We start from the raw sequence: 17,609 nt of genomic DNA, 5'->3' as shown, positions 1-17,609 counted from the left end.
CAGTAGGAGGAGTCTTTTTTTAAGACAGACCTCATTTGACTAAAGTTGTTCACAACATTGTGCCATAAACGTCTAGACTGTTGTGATCAAATGTGTCAGTCCCCAGAGATAAGGCGATAAAAACTGGGGTTCTTAGTCCTTTACATAGAGAAATCAATCACACAAATTTCATATAAATTTCTGAACACAGACTCCACAGCATGCCAAAGCCTCTTTGGATGGCCTATGTGAGTGTAAGCAGTGCACATACAGCAGTTAGGAAAGCTGTTTTAGGTAGTAAGTGGCAGCGAATGGCCAGTTTGAACAGTCTCTGGTAAATGAAAGGATCAGTCAGTTTTCTGATGACACCAAGAGATGTTAGCTACTCTTTCTGGTAAGAAAACCCTTTAGTAGGAAACATATTTATGCCATTACTGGTAAATGCCTGTTCACATGGTATAATTCAGTGAGTGTCAGAGGGAACTAGATGTGTGCATCTTCTCTGTGCCCTGAGTGCAGGACTCTAGTTCCCTCTAGTGCATTGTGTGAGTAGAATAAAGGGAAGATAAAGTGAGGTAGGATGTCAGTTAAGTAGATTTTGAATCCTTCTAGATGCAAAATTAGCTTTGGCGGTTTCAGGCAAATACAGTAAACCCATTAGATGCTTAAACCAAAGAGAGGCGAGCTGAAGCTGTCGCTGATCTGTTTTTCCTTTTTAAAAACATAAGAAGAAGAAAATAATTATGTGCCTGGTTAATTTCCTGCTATTAAAGTTGATATCGCTTCTGAGATCCATAATAGCCTGTTTAAGTTAACACGTTCATGTTTCAACTCATTGTAGGGTGTCTTCATCTCTTGTGCTCATGTTTAATACAGGTATTACCAACATAGGACAGTCTTGTCAGGGGAGGCACTGGGGGGACAGCAAATTTTAGGTGCTCCCCAAAGAGAAGCGGGATACAGCGGTAGAAGACCATGCTGGGCACCACTCCTAATAGCTAAGAAAATGAAACTGAGGCTACAGTTTGCATGCACTCACCTAAATTAGTCAACTGAAAAAACACTGCCTTGTTTGATGAGTCTCTTACTGCTGTAATATTCAAATAATATGGTCAGAATTTGGAGTAAACAACATAAAAGCATGGATCCATCCAGGTGGTGTAATGGTGGGAGGAATATTTTCTTGGCACACTTTGTGTACCAATGGAGCATCATGTAAAACCACAGCATACCTGAGTATTGTTGCTGACCATATCCACTGTCTTATGACCACATTGTTCATATCTTCTCTGGCTGCTTCCAGCAGGATAAAGAACTTTCTTGGACACGACAGTGAGTTCACGGTGCACAATTTTCCTCCACGGTGCACAATTTTCCTCCACGGTGCACAATTTTCCTCCACAGTCATCAGATCTCAATCCAATATAGCGCCACTGGGATGTGCTTTAACAGATGATGCACATGCAAATCTGCAGCAGTTGCATGATGCTGTCATGTCAATACAGAACAAACCCTTTTAGCAAATATTTCCATGACCTTTATCAGTCTCTGCCGTTAAGAATTAAGGCAGCTCTGAAGACAAAAGGTAGTCCAACGCAATATTAGCACAATGTAAGAAATAAACTGCTGAGTGTAACTTATTGTTGCTTTGTGTATCAGTAGTGATGCTCAATGTGCTACATTTGCTTTTGTTTTGTGATGTTTCCTCTTTTACCTAACATTATCACAGCATACGTAAACACCCAAAAGAGTGTTGCAATTCTGAAACATTTATCAGCTTCCCCTTTCCTATCAACAACCCAGCAATTTCTAAAAACATTAATCAGAGTAAAATTTTATCTACAAGTTACCAAAAATAAACAATGGTTAAAAAAAAGACACACACACACATATATAATACTATATATATTTATAGTCCCTATCCCTAATCCATTTCATCCACTTGTGTGTGACTCCTTCAGTTTCCAACACCAGAGGTTTCCCCAACTGGGGAATGATGGGCCATGAGGTCATTTTCAATATCTAAATTGTCATGGTGCGTACAATTTACAGAGAGATGGGGAATGGCTCCAATCACAGCTTTGTAAGATGGTGAAAGACGTATCCTTAGCCCCCCTCCTTGATTCAAAGATGCTCTTTCCCTTCAAAGGATTTCGTTATACCTGGATGACTGAGCATGTATCAAGACATTCTAAGTACTCGTTCATATTTTCACAACACTTACTTTATCTGACTTTACAACCTTGTTCAAATAAATAAAATAAATGGAATCGAAAAATAACAATCCCAATTAAAACTGAAGACAAGGTTAACAAAAGTTAACCTATGATAAAAAAAAAGATGGCTTTAAGCTGTTTATATGTAATATTTCATTATATATCTCATTGAGACGACAGTTCAGATGATTTTTTTTTAATGTACAGTGTGCCTGTTAGGCAATGTTGCATCACTCCCTTGCTGGCACATTAGACAATAACGACATGAAAAGGAAGGTTGTGTCTTGCTACTTGCAGCTTACTGGGGCTGCAAACGTGCAGCTGATTTCCTGTGCGTGAAGATAAGGATGTGGTTTAAAGACCAGCGATGAAACCACGGTGGTCATTGATGGTATCTTAGACGTGTTTTTTTTTTTATTGTATCTTAGTTAAATAACACATACATACACTGTTGATTAAAGAGAGAGAGGTAGCTGAAAAAATCAAATGACTGCATGACTCTTAAGTTTCATTTCGAGTTTGCTTTTTAAGCTTGTAGTTCACGTAATATGCCGGACGATGTCGCTGCTCCATCTCCGACGTCGAGACATTAAAAAAGAAAAAAGAAAAAAAAAAGCTCCGACTCCTGACTGAATGAGCGGAGCCCCCTTTTTTCTATTATAACAGAGAGGGAATGGGACAGAAGGAGATAGAGGTGGGCAGAGGTGTGACTGAGTGGACAGGCAGAGGCAGAAGGAGGGTCAGAGCCAGCTGGGCATTTGCCATATCTTGGTTTTATTCTGGGTTTTTTAAAGAGGGGGGGAAGTATAACTATAGCAGTAGTTGCGGATTAAATCGGATAGGCTGTTTCTCCAAATTCTTTGGAGTTCTCCTGCACTTTCAGGCTGAGCTGTATATTTGGAGGTAGTGGTCTAGGTGGAGTTTTCTTGGCCCTGTAAGAATATTTTATACACATTTATTTCTTTTCATGCATTTGTTTGCGTCCTAACCCACTCTCTAATTTCCTCGTGAGCGTTATTTATTGTTTAATAGCTGTCTTGTTTTCTTCTTAATACCTGACTGCAGCGCTGCTAACTGATTATCTTGTCCTCGTCGTATTTCAGCGCAAACCCACCCCCTACGACTCACGGATTACAATGCAAAGGATTTTGGAGGTTTGGGTCACCTTGGTGACAGTTTCTGCGCTTACCAAATGTGTCTTTGGGGGATACGGGTTCAGCATGTTTGCTGCACAGTCTTCCCCTCCGGACCCGTGCTATGACGAGAACGGGAATCCTCGGAGATGCATCCCCGACTTTGTCAACTCTGCTTTTGGGAAGGACGTGCGCGTGTCCAGCACCTGCGGCACTCCGGCCGCCCGCTACTGCGTGGTGACCGAAAAAGGAGAGGAGAGGAGTAGGGACTGTCACACGTGCGACTCCGGAGATCCCAAAAAGTCCCATCCACCTGCCTATTTGACAGACCTCAACAACCCTCACAACCTCACCTGCTGGCAGTCTGAAAACTACGTGCAGTATCCGCAGAACGTCACTCTCACCTTGTCCTTGGGTAAAAAGTTTGAGGTCACCTATGTGAGCCTGCAGTTCTGCTCGCCCAGACCCGAGTCCATGGCGATCTACAAGTCCATGGACTATGGCAAATCGTGGGTACCTTTTCAGTTTTATTCCACTCAGTGCAAGAAGATGTACAACCGGCAGAACAGGGCAGCAATTACGAAGCAGAACGAGCAAGAGGCGATCTGCACGGACTCCCACACAGACATGCACCCGCTGACAGGTGGGCTCATAGCCTTCAGCACGCTGGACGGCAGACCGTCGGCACACGACTTTGATAACTCTCCGGTGCTTCAGGACTGGGTGACAGCCACGGACATCAAGGTGATCTTCAGCCGGCTTCACACGTTCGGAGACGAGAACGAGGACGACTCCGAGCTAGCCCGCGATTCCTACTTTTACGCAGTGTCGGACCTGCAGGTCGGAGGACGGTGCAAGTGCAACGGGCACGCTTCAAAGTGCGTCAAGGACAGAGAGGGGAATCTGGTTTGCGAGTGCAAACACAACACGGCGGGACCGGAGTGCGACAGGTGCAAACCTTTCCACTACGACCGACCCTGGCAGCGCGCCACGGTTAGAGAAGCCAACGAATGTGTCGGTAAGGGATCCCCTGTTTTCCAATTCACTCTGGAAATATTTAAGCATTTATCAGTGCCAAAATAATCGTAATGAGTGTTGTTATCAGTGTTTTCTGCTGTACACACACACACACACACACACACACACACACACACACACACACACACACACACACACTTAATTCTAGCCAGGTGATTATTCGTTTGTCTTTACTTTTGTTTTTCTCACTCCAGTCTCTCCAATTTAAAATATCATTTTGCGCCTAAGTCTAAAATGCGTACTTTACGCACAGGGAAATATGGTAAATGGTGCTCCTTAAATTAGAAATAATTAATTTCTTTTTGGCTAAATATATTTTATTGGAGGAAAAGAGGAGGAAAAGGCCTTTATGTCAAAAACAAGCTGAAATCTCAGCACCTGCGCAGTGAAAACCCCTCAAACTAAAACGTCTATATCTTCAAAATACTTTCTTGAAAATTAACCAACTTATTGGTGAATTATTATCATTTATAAGGGTATTTATTATACTTTTTATATCTCTCAAACCAAATAAACTGTTGTTGAAACGACCGCAGGAAAAAAATAGCAAGATCTTTTTTCAGTAGAAATTAGGACTAATTGCTGTTTCAGCAAATTAAAGATTTCGCCAATTTAGTTTGAAAAAAAAAAAATACAAATTACGCTAAAAGAAACACCAATGATTTCTAGGAGGCAGGTGCGCCACCGTGAAATAAAGAAAAAAAAAGTCTTTTTCTGTTGTTTCCCAACTTTCACATCCTCCATATCAGTTCTGCAAAAACGCACTTTGTCAACCTTTGATCTTTATCAACATCCACAATAAATCCATGAATAGCAAAGAAAAGGCAGGAAGTCGTTTCAGTAAACAAAGCGCGCCTGCCCAAATGCGTGACTTCGTTTTGCCCCGCGTGTTTCCGACTGTAGTAGCAGCTCTAATAGGAAAGGAAACATTGCAGCTGCACAGATACACTGCAGGGGCGTGTTGTGTTTCCATAAGCAGGTGCTATTACAGATTGGACGGGCGATTAGGGCGGTTTTATTGACATTTTTGGCACGTAGAGTATAAACTGCCACTTTAGAGGCAGTAAACTATTCAGAGAGGAGGACAAAGCGCTGGGTAATCTGAAGCCAGATCTCCCCTCTTTTTTTTTTTAAATTGTAGGGAGAGTGTATTTGCTGCGATGCTGATTATTTCTGAACAGAGAGCAGGAAAGTTTATATCAACAGCTTAAAGCGAAGCAAACCTGGAAATGTAACAAAGTCTCCGACACTGCCATGGTTTGCTCAACCAAACGGAACAAGTGAACAAGTTGTTCCCCTTGGCCTCCGCCTTTCGCCCTTGCAAAAGCCAGCATGTGAGTGTATTTTACTAAAACAAAGGCTTGTCACTTGTGGCATCCATCTCGCTGTAAAGGGGAGGGAGGGAGGGCCCCCTTTACACCACCAACTCACTTTTTTTTTGTGCGACTGGTGTCATCAGATAATAAAAAAAAAGCCAGACTGATCATGTCTCCCTAAGAGAAAATAATAAGGGTGTCCTGACACCTTTTGCATGAAAGAAGAGGAGCCAGGGGGAGGGGTTGTTTCCACTGAGCGCTCTGGTCCATATGGTCTGGCGGTGGGGATGCAGAGTTGTGGCGCTAATGATGTGTCTGGATTTCTCCTCCCCGCTGGAGGACATCGCGGTGCTGAGGGAAGAGAGAGAGAGAGCGGTTATGGGAGAGTTGGTTTCACTTATTGTTCAGGACAAAGTCAACTTCCCATGACTTTGCATGCAGGGTCGTCATCAAAAAAAAGAAAAGAAAAGAAAAGAAAGAAAGAAACGCATTTACGTTGGCAGCAGCATTCCTATCAGCTGGAGGTGAACGACTGACAAATTTGACCATAAAACAAGAGGGGCACGGGTCCCCCCTCCTGCTCTTTCCCCCTCTCACTCTCACCCCGTGGAATGCGTTTGGCCACCCAGCGTTTCTTCATAACTTCCATATGAAGGGAACGTCAACATTTACAAGGAGACATCGAACGGCTGCAAGAAAACCCCCCAGGACATTCAAAATTACAGTAAAGAGACTGAAAAAAAGATTAGAGCGAGACTCAAACTGTCTCTCTATAGTCACGAGGTTTTTTTGTTTTTGTTTTTTTGCACATATTTTATATTAGAAATAAAAAATGCATCATTTATTTTGGTATTGCATCTCTCGCATAGTTGTTTTTAATCATCTTATTATAAATGGGAATATTTTGCATGTTGGGCAAAAGTATCCACTTCTTTTAAATCTCCGTGCGGCCCTCAGCTATCCGGAGTCATTTAGGTGCCTTTACTATGCGCGACCTTTCAAAACTCTTTGAAACTTTCACCCAATCTAACAGAAAAGGTAAGCAAGTAAAAGAGACGGCCGTGAAAATAAAACCACGCAGGCGCTGCTCTCAAAACTGTGCCGTGGAAAGTAAAATAAATGTGATTTCAAGTCTGAGAAAAGCTCAGCAAATCATTTAAATCCGCAATTCATTTTTTAAAGTGTGTTACACGTTAAAAACTGCAGCATCTATAGTTTTTCTCCAAAACATATTTTTTATTGCGAGCTCTCTGTTTTTTAATTACGTAACAGACACTACTGTCACACACACACACACACACACACACACACACACACACACACACACACACACACACACACACACACACACACAGCTCGGTGCTTGTTTAATTACTCAGTGCGTGATGATATTTGACCGTGAGCCATAAAGGAATGCATAATGTTGGGAAACGCGCACATATGGTGACACATCAGGCTCTCATGTCCCAGGCAGCTGCTTCATATTCTCTTCGTGTTCCGCGTATATGGCGCTCTGACCCCTGACAGTCAGGCCCCTGCTCCTCTCCGGCCTGAGTGACTGATGGGCTGTGAAGGTGGGGGTGGGGGAGGGGGGAGTGTACTGTGGGAAACTTTGGCTTGCCAAGTGGGTTTCGAGACGAGATGAAGATGGTCCCTTCACTCATACGTGTAATTTTGCACTTGTTCGATTTATGCTTTTGCTTTTGCTGTCACCCTGCCGCGTGATGCTCTGTTTTTCTTTCTTTTCTTTCTTTCTTCTTCTTCTTTTTTTTTAGAACCTCCGGACAACTGGAGGTGCAGTCAGTCTCATACAATTTTGAGGTGAATTTTCCTGTAGCTGCTTTTATGTGTCTCTAAGTGTAAGGAAAAAAAGTGTTTGTAGGAGAGATTCCATCGAGCAACCCTGTAGTGTAGAAAACGGCGTCAGGCATTCATTAAACCTACACAGATATCTTTGTGAGGAAGAGCCAACCTATTTGCCACCCACAAGGCAGCTGAATTAGGATGTGATTGTATCAGACGGCTGCTGGCTGACTCTGCCAGTACACTCTGTAATAAAGAATCTAAATGCACGTTCACGTATCTTTAAAGAGCCGCCGGGATTGACGGTAAATATGACAGAAGAATTCAAATCAATGCTACAGCTGCCTTTGAAGTGGCTTCTTCTGGTCACATGTAACCCAACAGTCCTCTTAAAGACACTCAAGTACTGCCAACAGCAGCACTCGTTTTTAAAATGCCTTCATCTGAATTTTAAAATCCGTTAAAAATGGATGTTAATGTGCACTTACTGCCAGCGGAAAAGTGGATATTGTCGCACAATATTTTCATCTGGAAGAAGTGTCCGTGTTCAAGGCCATTTGCATTTGTGCAGCTGGGCTGTGCACTTGGATTCAATCGAATCAGACTTTCAAATCAGTCGGGTTATGAGTACCTTGCATGGCAGCAGTTCAGAGAGAAAGAGAGAGAGAGGGGGGGGGGGGGGGGGGGAGAGAGAGGAGACACTGCTGGAGACAGGAGGGAACCAGAGCCTGGCGATACAAGGACACCGCAACCATGTGAGCCACTCCACATCTAAAGCCCTGCTTTCATGTTCAGTTTACCGCTGAGCCATGATGATTTCAAATATGGCTCAGTGGCACCACTGACACCGTTTCTGCTGACGGTGTCTGTGCCACCCGCTCCCCGCCCCTGGGATGCCAGGTTAGGCCTGCTCACCATCTGGGTCTCATTTCAGCTCCTTAGCAGCAGCCCATGTGACGGGAGAGAAGAATTTCTGCAAAGCAATGATGTCATAGGTTTCCTTGTAATAGAAGCTGCATTCGGGTCCCTTCGCTCTTACCCCCCCCCCCCCCCCCCCCCCCCCTATTCTCTGGCCTGTCGCTGTGTGGTAATGCCAGGGGGCACAGAGTCAGCCCTTTCTGTTGAATTTGGAAGCTGAGACATATTTGTGTGAGTGTGCATGTGTGTGTGTTGCGGGGTAGAGTGAATTTTCTTTCTTTATGTTTTTTTAAGGCCACAATAGCCAGAGGTGACCGCTATTTTTGGGCTTGTTGTTGTTTTGATGGGTTTCATATGTCTTAACAAGCAGGCACAATACACACTGTGTTTGCAGATGATCAGACAGGAAGGTTTTTAGTCCCTCTGATAATAAGTGAAGCGTTCATAAACAACACTGGCGAGGAATCAGGTTGGCTTTAATAGGGATAGTGATAATAAAAAACAAAGTAAATGTTTGAGTGAGCGACATGCTCCTGTTGTGGGCTGTAAATGATCGCAGGAGGAACAGTCTTTCCCCCCTGGGTTTGAAACAACCTTCACTGCGCCGTGCAAACAGTCTAAAGCAGACTCAACAACAGCAAAGCAAAGTGTCTTTAATAAAGGTGGAATAATGAGAAGAAAATAGAAAGAGATGTTCAATAAAAAGCAGTTAATAGGAAACAGGTGTGCTGCAGGTGAGGAAACACTCGGGAACATTTCTGGCACTGCAGCAGCGTGGAAAGTCAGACACCCTTGACAGAGTCCAACCGGGACCGGACCGCCAGGCCGCCGGACTGACGAGTCTCAGTCATGTAGAACTTGTCAGCGCTGCACGGCTGCAGCTCGGAGGCGCACAGGGAGGAAATCTCAAACGGGGTGACCGACGGGAGAGAAAATTGCAGGCAGTAATGAAGCAATTTATTTCAATCAGTAAAATCAAATGTGAAGCAGACCCGCCTGTGCTTTCCTTATGAATATGAAAAAAAAAAAACTATCGGCACAGCTCAAATGACGGACTCCTCTGGGGTCGACCCTAGCAGGAAAACTGGAGACACTCGCTGTGGAAACTGTGACAAGAACCATTATCCATCATTTTCTTTTGTTTTTGGATCCATTTTTTAAAGGCCACTTAATTGCGAGGTTATCTCGAATGATATTTGAACAATTCCAGATTCCTTTGGCATTTGTTGAAGGAAACCCCAAGAACTGAGATGTGACTGCGAAGAGTTAACGCCTACCAGGGCTTTGTTTGCCATATCTCATCATATATGATGTACTTTTTTAAAATCAGTAATTTAACTTGACAATAAAATACCTTAGAAGCGGGATAAAAATTAATCTTCAGTAAAGAGACTTAGTTCTTCTGTTTTTGAGTCTTGGTCTGCTTTAGACTGTTTGCACAGCACTCGTGAAGGTTGGTTCAAACCCAAAGGAAAAGGAGGTTATCCCTGGGATCATTAACAACCCACAACAGGAGCATGCTGCTCACTCCAACATTTACTTTGTTTTCTATTATTATCATAACCATATCATTATGGTTATTCCGCACCAATGCCTTGTTTATGGGCACCTCACTTACTATCAGAGGGGGTTGAACCCCTTGTTAAAGAAAGTCTGTCCTATCTACTTGAGCTAGAACTTTCTCACACTTATCATCATTTAAGTAAAAAGAAAGAAAAAAAATACTTTAATGATCTCAAAGTGACAATAAAATAATAAAACTGCACTGAATTAGTTGGACAAATATAACTGTTAATAACAAAAAGAAAAGTAAACAGTCATTTTAAGTAATTTCATAAATAAAAAGAAAATGTTACATTTTCCAACATACTATAATTAACACTCTAAATTTTACTGTAATTTAGCCCCAGATATATAAACATAATGGACAGTGGATGAAAGCTGGTTGTACCTCTTGGGTTTGACAAATGAAGCAGGAACACCTTAAATCTTCATGTATTCTCACGGCCAGCAGGGGGCGACTCCTCTGGCTGCCAAAAGCAGTCCAGCTCTATAGAGGTTTATGGGAAAAAACCCTCATTTTCTTTATCGTATGAGCTCAGCAAACACTTTCTTGATGAGTTTACTTTTAAAATCTCTAGTTTAAAGTGTTGTTTAATATGGAGTGGTGTTCATTTTGTAATTCACGGCCCCTTTAGAGTCATAAGGGAAGATAAAGCATCTTCTGTATAAGAAGCTTTTAATGAGAGGGCAGTGTCCTTCGGTTTCTCAGTAAAATCCACCCGTTGCTTGTAATGACTGGTTTCCAAAACCAGCATGTTAAATGCTTCAATGCTCAGCTTGAAGATTCACTATACAGTGAGTGATGTCACAGTACTTCCATCCATCTCTTCTATACAGTCAATGATAAAAGCAAAACATATTCCCTCCAAATATTTTGTATACAGTCCTTAGTCCATATTGCACATGCTCTTTGCTAAAGCTATTTGTCCATGACCATAAACTTAAAAGCATGTTGTGTGGTTGATTACAGAGAAATCAGTGAGTGTATTGCACTTCATAGACCTTTCATAGACCTTTCTGCTCAGTAGGACTACAACCTACGTTTTTTTTGTATTTAAGCCTCCATGTTAGGTGATCCTTCATGCTGGAGCTGGATACGTCCAGAAATACATCATTTAGCTCTGTCACGATTACAAGTGGAGAACAATGCTTCTGGTATTGGCCTTCGCTCTGTCGCCTCCAGTCTGTCTTGCAACATAAGCCTATGTGCCTTTGGTAAGAGGTTTCTCTGTATACAACCAAACCATAAAACAAAGAGATGTATTTGGGGGATCTCAAAAAAATCCATGCTCCGCTACAACCCAGTGTCCTCTGGGTAAAGCCTGCATGTTTTGAGGATTTTGTTTTGTTGAGCTCATAATTCAACACAGACACGGCTGTTAGGAGCCAGAAAGGTTTCACTCGGGCTTTTAAGAACATACTGAAAAATCTTGTTCTGCGAAGTTGTGGATGGTGGTTTGGAGAGGTGACTCAGTGTTTCGAGAGGAGTGTGTTCACCCTCGCTTAACGCTCGTATTCTTCACTCAGGAGCTGTTGGACGCCATAACAGCAGTGTCGACTAGCACAGAACACAGAACATGCTGACACCTAGCATACAGATTGCTTTATTATACATTTTAATCCAAAAGTTTTAGCCTCTGTCAGATGACAAGAACCACACGTAGATTTGGACACATGATGGGCTGTGAAAATGGCCCAAAATATATAGTTTCAGACAACAAGTGCAGTTCATCCAGCCGTTCTTTTCCTTTAATGGAATTTATTGCACAGTAGAGAACAAAGTTTGACTCGTGTTGCACAGGTGTCGCCTTCAGCTTGTGTCTCATTGCATGACTGAACTTACAGCCAAGAGTAACCCTGGCTGAATGATTGTCTCTTAAGCTGATGCTTCACAGAAACAGTCAGTCACATGAAACAGTGCAGTGACCACAGCATAAGAGCTACTGTACTTACTGCATTTGAACAAAAACATGTTTAGATAAAGTCCACTTGGTCGGAGATGCACAAAACACACAATTTACACCAAATAAAATATGGAAACCAGACTTGACTCATGCATGTTTGAAATATGATTTCTCATATATAGGTCTCAGCTACCACACAATTCATCCAAAGCATCAAATTGGCAGATATCGTTGGTGGCTTGAAGTCCTGTAAATCAAAGACACACAAACCTCTAAAAACGGCAACAAATTTGTTCAGTGCGAACAACATAATTTTAAATACAAGTGAACCATATTCCACTGTCAGACAGGTGCCTGTTAACAAAAAACTTAAATATTTTCACTTAACTGGAGAGAATTTTGTGTTTTTGTTCTCTCTTTCCGCTGTCAACTCTCATCTTTCAAAATAAAAGCACCCACTTCAAAATAAAACCAGCAAGATGGATTAAAATCAAACTTCAGAAAATTCGCAGCAAAATGGACAAACATGAAAAACAAGACAAGACATCAAGTATGTTAAAACAAATGACATATGTCAAACTAACTTTAATTTTATTATCCTCCCAGGTTGTCAGCTATGACCCTTTAATGGCTTCCTATTTATGATCAGACATATATAAATTTCAGACCTGATCGGTAGGTCACTGTATGACATACTCCTGCTTGGACTCCAATTACACTCACTTTCAGATCCTAAATAATATTATGATTATTATTATTTTAATTCTTCTGTTTATTTGACAACAGACCACAGTGTCAGTGCCACAAGGTGAATGGCGAAGACAGCTCTGAGTGTTTATTTGTCTTCATTCTTGCTCACGTAGCCGAGATGAAATGGATGCACATGTTTGTGCGAATGTGCGGATGCTCGACTCTTTGTGTCCATCGTCTGTCTACACGGAGCTGACTGGGGCTTCCAGGGTGGCATCGAGACCACCTAGTGTGTGCACATCGAGCCCTTTTGAGGCGCTGAAGCAGTGCAGCCTGGGAATGATTAATGGGCCAGCGGAGTGACACGCTCCGCAGCTCAGCTTCAGACCCCCAGCCAGCTCCCCTGCTGTGTCGCCACCCGACACAGCCAGCTCAGTGACAACGCCGCTTGTACGACCACACACAACACGCTTCCTCGGTATCACTTACCCAACTTTCCCCCGGTGCCACCTCCCCCCAACCTCTCCACTAAAAAAAGCATTAAGCAGCTCCACTGTGGAGGAAACGCTAAGCTCCTTTAGCTGGTACCATCCTTCCTGCTGCGCTGTCAACACAGGCGTCTTTTTACTGGAAGACAAAGGCAACAAGTGACAACCGGCTCAGTTATAGATGTCTAACACGTATGGTCATCTGCAAAATGTCTTGAACCCTACTAGAATAGCATTGATAGTAAGTCTTTGCTACAGTTTTATGGGAAACCGTCATTAGTTTAGGCCTCACAGTGTGTGTGCCTGATCTCAATAACATCATGTAAATTAAACGTGACTGCTGTTTAAACCTTCACCACGCATTAGAAATTCCAGCTGCTAACGGCCTCACACCTCTTTTCACTAACAGCAACTTCACTTTTAAACAAAGGATAGACATAATATGCCGGCCTCAAAGAGGAAATAGAGCTTCTGGTCCCGCTTACATATTTATTTTTCCATATAACCTCTGCGGAGGCGTCTCCGAGTGGCCCTGTTGCTCCATAATGGATTTCTACATCCTCCTGTGCTCTGGCCTCATCTCTCACATACCCCAGTGACCAATTCTTCTCTGAAAGAGAATGAGGAACCACTTATTGGATTTGAGGGGATATCCAGCAGGATAGATAGAGAACAGGAAAATTCTCTGGCTACCAGACATCGTTCCCTAAATGACTATAAATATCCTAGGGTTCCACATCTGCTCAAAGGCGGGAAAACCTGGGGATTCATCAGCAGGAACTCTCCCTCTGCTCACTGTGTGTGTGTGTGTGTGTGTGTGACTGACGCAGACTGCTTTAGCAGCCTGGGAGCAAGGAATCATCCACAGGCAGAGGATTAAGCCGCCTTCCAGTCTCCTGTAACCCTTCCAGTCTGAGTGGGCATGTAGACTGTTCCCATCCTCCTCTTATCTCTTGTTCAGGTCGTCACAGCTACCGTGGGGCAGATGGCTCACGATGCCTTAACAGGCTCAAGCCAAACAGTATAAAGTGATTTCCTTCCTCTCCTGATTCGTCTGAGACATATAACAGGCGGTTTCCTTCCATCTCTGCTCACAGGAAAACCTCAGGCGCTGACTGTGCTCAGGCAACGCCGAACAGCCTATAGCCTGCAAACACCTACATGTGTTTATTTACACGGATAGCGAGGCAGTTTCTCATGATAGGGAGTTAGAGATAACGCCTTGTATCTGGTTCCCACTTATACAGGCATTTGGGAAAAATGACCTCAGAACAGAGAAACCAAACAGTATGTTAGATTTGACCGTGACATACAACTGGTGCAGTACCTGGGCTCTGTTACGGCACCATTTTTGTCTTGTGGCACTAACCATAAGACTTTAAAGAAGTCACAGAAGTGACTGCAAGGTTTCTATTTATTTATTTAAAAATGCATAAAAAAAACATAAAAAAGACTTAATGTAGACACTGATGCAACAGTGCTTGCTGAGAAGTTACAGTCTGTTTGATCTCACAGCTCATTGTGCTTGCTCTGATTTTGATCTGAACATTACAGATTTCAAAATTAAAAATGAAACTAAACAAAAAAAAACACAAACTGAGCAGATTCTTAGACTGACCTGAGGTTACCAGACCACTGTGCTCGCTCACTATCTCTACTAGCAGATTGTGCATTAGCCACAAAAAAAGCCCTAACAGAAAAAAATGTTAGCATTCCTATTGCATTGTGGGTAATGTGCATATACAGTGAGGCCGAGATCAGAGAGTAAAATCATAAATATTTAACCCTGTTTTACAGTCATTAGCCTCTGGAGCTAGAAATGAAGCCAGAGCCAAAAACTGTAGTTCCTAGAATGACCACTTGAGGCTGGCTTCTGAAGTGAGTCAATCTTTATAGACTCCAGTATTAAAATGCTCAACTTCTGAGCTGAAATGAAAATGAACTTGTTTAAATTCTTCTAGAAAAAAGGGTCTTGGTCTTTTTAGTGCTATTTTTTTTTAATCGTTAACTTAGTTTCCATGGGTCTTTTCCCGTGTGTTATGAATAAATCTTCTTTTTTGGGTACCCGTACTGTTTTATTATGTTGTATTTATCCGCGACACCTTAAAGGCTGGTCCGTGAAAATATTCTCGGACATAAACCGGTCCGTGGCGCAAAAATTGTTTGGGGACCGCTGGCTTAAAGGTTGGATTATTTGGACCATATCTGATTTGAATGACAGGTGGGTACCAAATCAGCACCTGTAGTCACTTACCATCAGCTAGGCCACATATATTTAAGGTACATAACTGGACCTATTACCCCTTTAAAGCCGGTTGGAGCAGGCACGCTCCATTTTGCGTAACTATTTTTAAATCCCTGTAGAACCGGAACCGCGTAAGCTAGCGCAATAATTTTTTTTGCATATGAAACCGGAGGAGTTGTACTTACATCTTATGCCATCAGCTTGTCCTAGGTCACGGTTTCCTTCCACATATAGCTTTGCAAAAATTGCATAAAAAGCTCTTGCAGGAACAAAAACATAATATTCCAGAAACACGCTTTGCCGATCCGATCAGCTGTTTGTAACACTTCTCACATTGAAACCGACGTCGATCGCATGTCCGCCATTTCCTGCCCGAAACCGGAAGGGACGTTGTTTTCGCGGAAAATATAGTTTTTTATTTGTAGGCCTTAAAAGCCTATACTGGTGTTTTTATAAGTCATGTTTGACTTTATTCTTTTCTGAATAGTTTCTGGGATGCTTAGAACTCGAATTGCACTGCTGGAAATAGTTTATGTTGATGCACATGCTGTTTTCTTTGCAAATTTGCATCATCGTTTTTCCTTCAGTATATAAAAATTGGTGTATCTCAAAAATAAAACTATGAAGACACTCAAATTAAATTTCCTGTTGTTGTAAACTATTTTTGCAACTTTTTTGTATTTAAAGTTTTGAGGGATAAACCTCTTAAATTTCTCCAAGTAGAAATTTATGTAAAAAAAAACCAAAACGATTTTCAATTCTTTTGTAATTTATTGCACTTTTTTGCAATTAATGTAGTTACTATGGACTTAATGCATTCATATTATTAAAATATGGGCTATAACAGTTGTATTGATGTATAGCAACTTTAAATGCTCCCATAAATGGCACTACAGCATGTAAAAATATAATGTAAGCTCTGGCGGACTTGGTTCTATGGTAGGTCTTAAAGGGTTAACCAATGATGTTATCTTTTAATGCAGTTATTTGAAAAAAAACATCAGATGTAATTGCAGTAATTGCACTAACAACTAACAAAAAAGCATGTGCATTGCGTTGTGTTACTAATTAGCAGGTCGGCATAATGTAACTAGAACAGCTATGCAATCTGTGCGTGCACCTTGACGACCCCAAATGTCTCTTTAGTTCTTGTTCAAAACAACAACAATGATAAAAACAAACAACAAAAGACGCTATAATCAAGGATTCAAAAAGAGCCATTTTAAACTAACAGTTGACGTTACTGTGGCCATCTTTCACATACAGTCTTTGGCCTGTGACTCTTGTTATGGCAGGCAACTGATAATGATTTGCAAAAATAAGGGTCACGTCCCTTTAAACAGTAAAATGATATATTAGTAATAAACCAGGCAGGTCTGACTGACAGCTGAGGCCTTTGTACTGCATTTGTTTTACTCATTACTCCAGTAAGGTTCAGGTTCACTGAACATTGCCACTAAGATTTCCTCAGTTAACGTGCCTCAGGAAGACACCAAGCCTTTTCCTCTTCACTCAGTACCATGTCCTGGAAGCCACCTAGCAACCAGGACAAACTTTGGGACGAAATGTACACAGCAGTAACAAAATCCCTGTGACTTCTCAGTGTTTCCATAAAAGCAACCATTAACCATTATTTTCCTAATTTCCCCCCCCTCCTATCTGAAGAAAATCTGATGCTGTTCAAGCTCTAAGAGTTTTCCTAAGTTGGTGTACAGCTTTCCTTCACACCTTTCTTTGACTTGTAAAGAGTTTACACACCACTGTGTGCAAAAACTCCACAAATGTCTCAGTGAATTGAATGAAAACTGAAAAACAATTGCACTTAAGCTTTATCTTTGATAGCTAGGACAGGGGGTTAAATGTGCAATCTAAAATACACAGGAGAGACATTTTTGAGATGGGAATGTGGCCAGTTATAAATAGGCCTTTGGAGAAAAGTGAAGAAAAGCACAATAAACATGCCACAAGAACGATGGATTGTCACCTCAGCATTATGATTTACAGCCTAGTGGCTTCCTGCCTCTTCCTCCCTTATTCCCTCTGCACGGGTGAACACCGTGGAGCTGCCGTGTGCCGGAGTGTTAAAATAACCTCCTTGCTCTGTGGGGGAGATTTGGACCTCAGCCTAACACTGGAGTCCTGCAGCAGGACTGTTTAGGACAGGTTTAGTCTGGAGAATACCTCTTATGACCACAAGCTCAATTACGCTCAATTCATGTAATGCCAGGTTTACTGTAAATACAAGCCGTGAGCTGGAGGAAACTATTCAGGCCGGCCTCAGTTCGGTGATTACAGTTAGGATAAGTGGGTGATTTT

General features: G+C 42.1%; 1 protein-coding gene across 1 annotated transcript in view; it reads left to right on the top strand.

Moving 5' to 3' along the window:
- Positions 1-2,876: 2,876 nt before the first annotated feature.
- The window catches only part of ntn1b (netrin 1b), a 48,841-nt gene continuing 34,108 nt past the window's right edge, over positions 2,877-17,609 (top strand). Inside the window, exons 1-2 of the mRNA XM_082531246.1 lie at positions 2,877-3,129; positions 3,299-4,346. Of these exons, the coding sequence (XP_082387372.1) occupies positions 3,332-4,346 (1,015 nt within the window). The 5' untranslated portion in view covers positions 2,877-3,129; positions 3,299-3,331. The remainder of the gene's footprint in view (positions 3,130-3,298; positions 4,347-17,609) is intronic.

Source organism: Aulonocara stuartgranti (assembly GCF_965226115.1).
Source record: "Aulonocara stuartgranti genome assembly, chromosome: 4".
Lineage (NCBI taxonomy): Eukaryota > Metazoa > Chordata > Actinopteri > Cichliformes > Cichlidae > Aulonocara > Aulonocara stuartgranti.
Note: the sequence above shows the minus strand (reverse complement) of the source record. Positions and strands in the feature narration are given on the sequence as shown.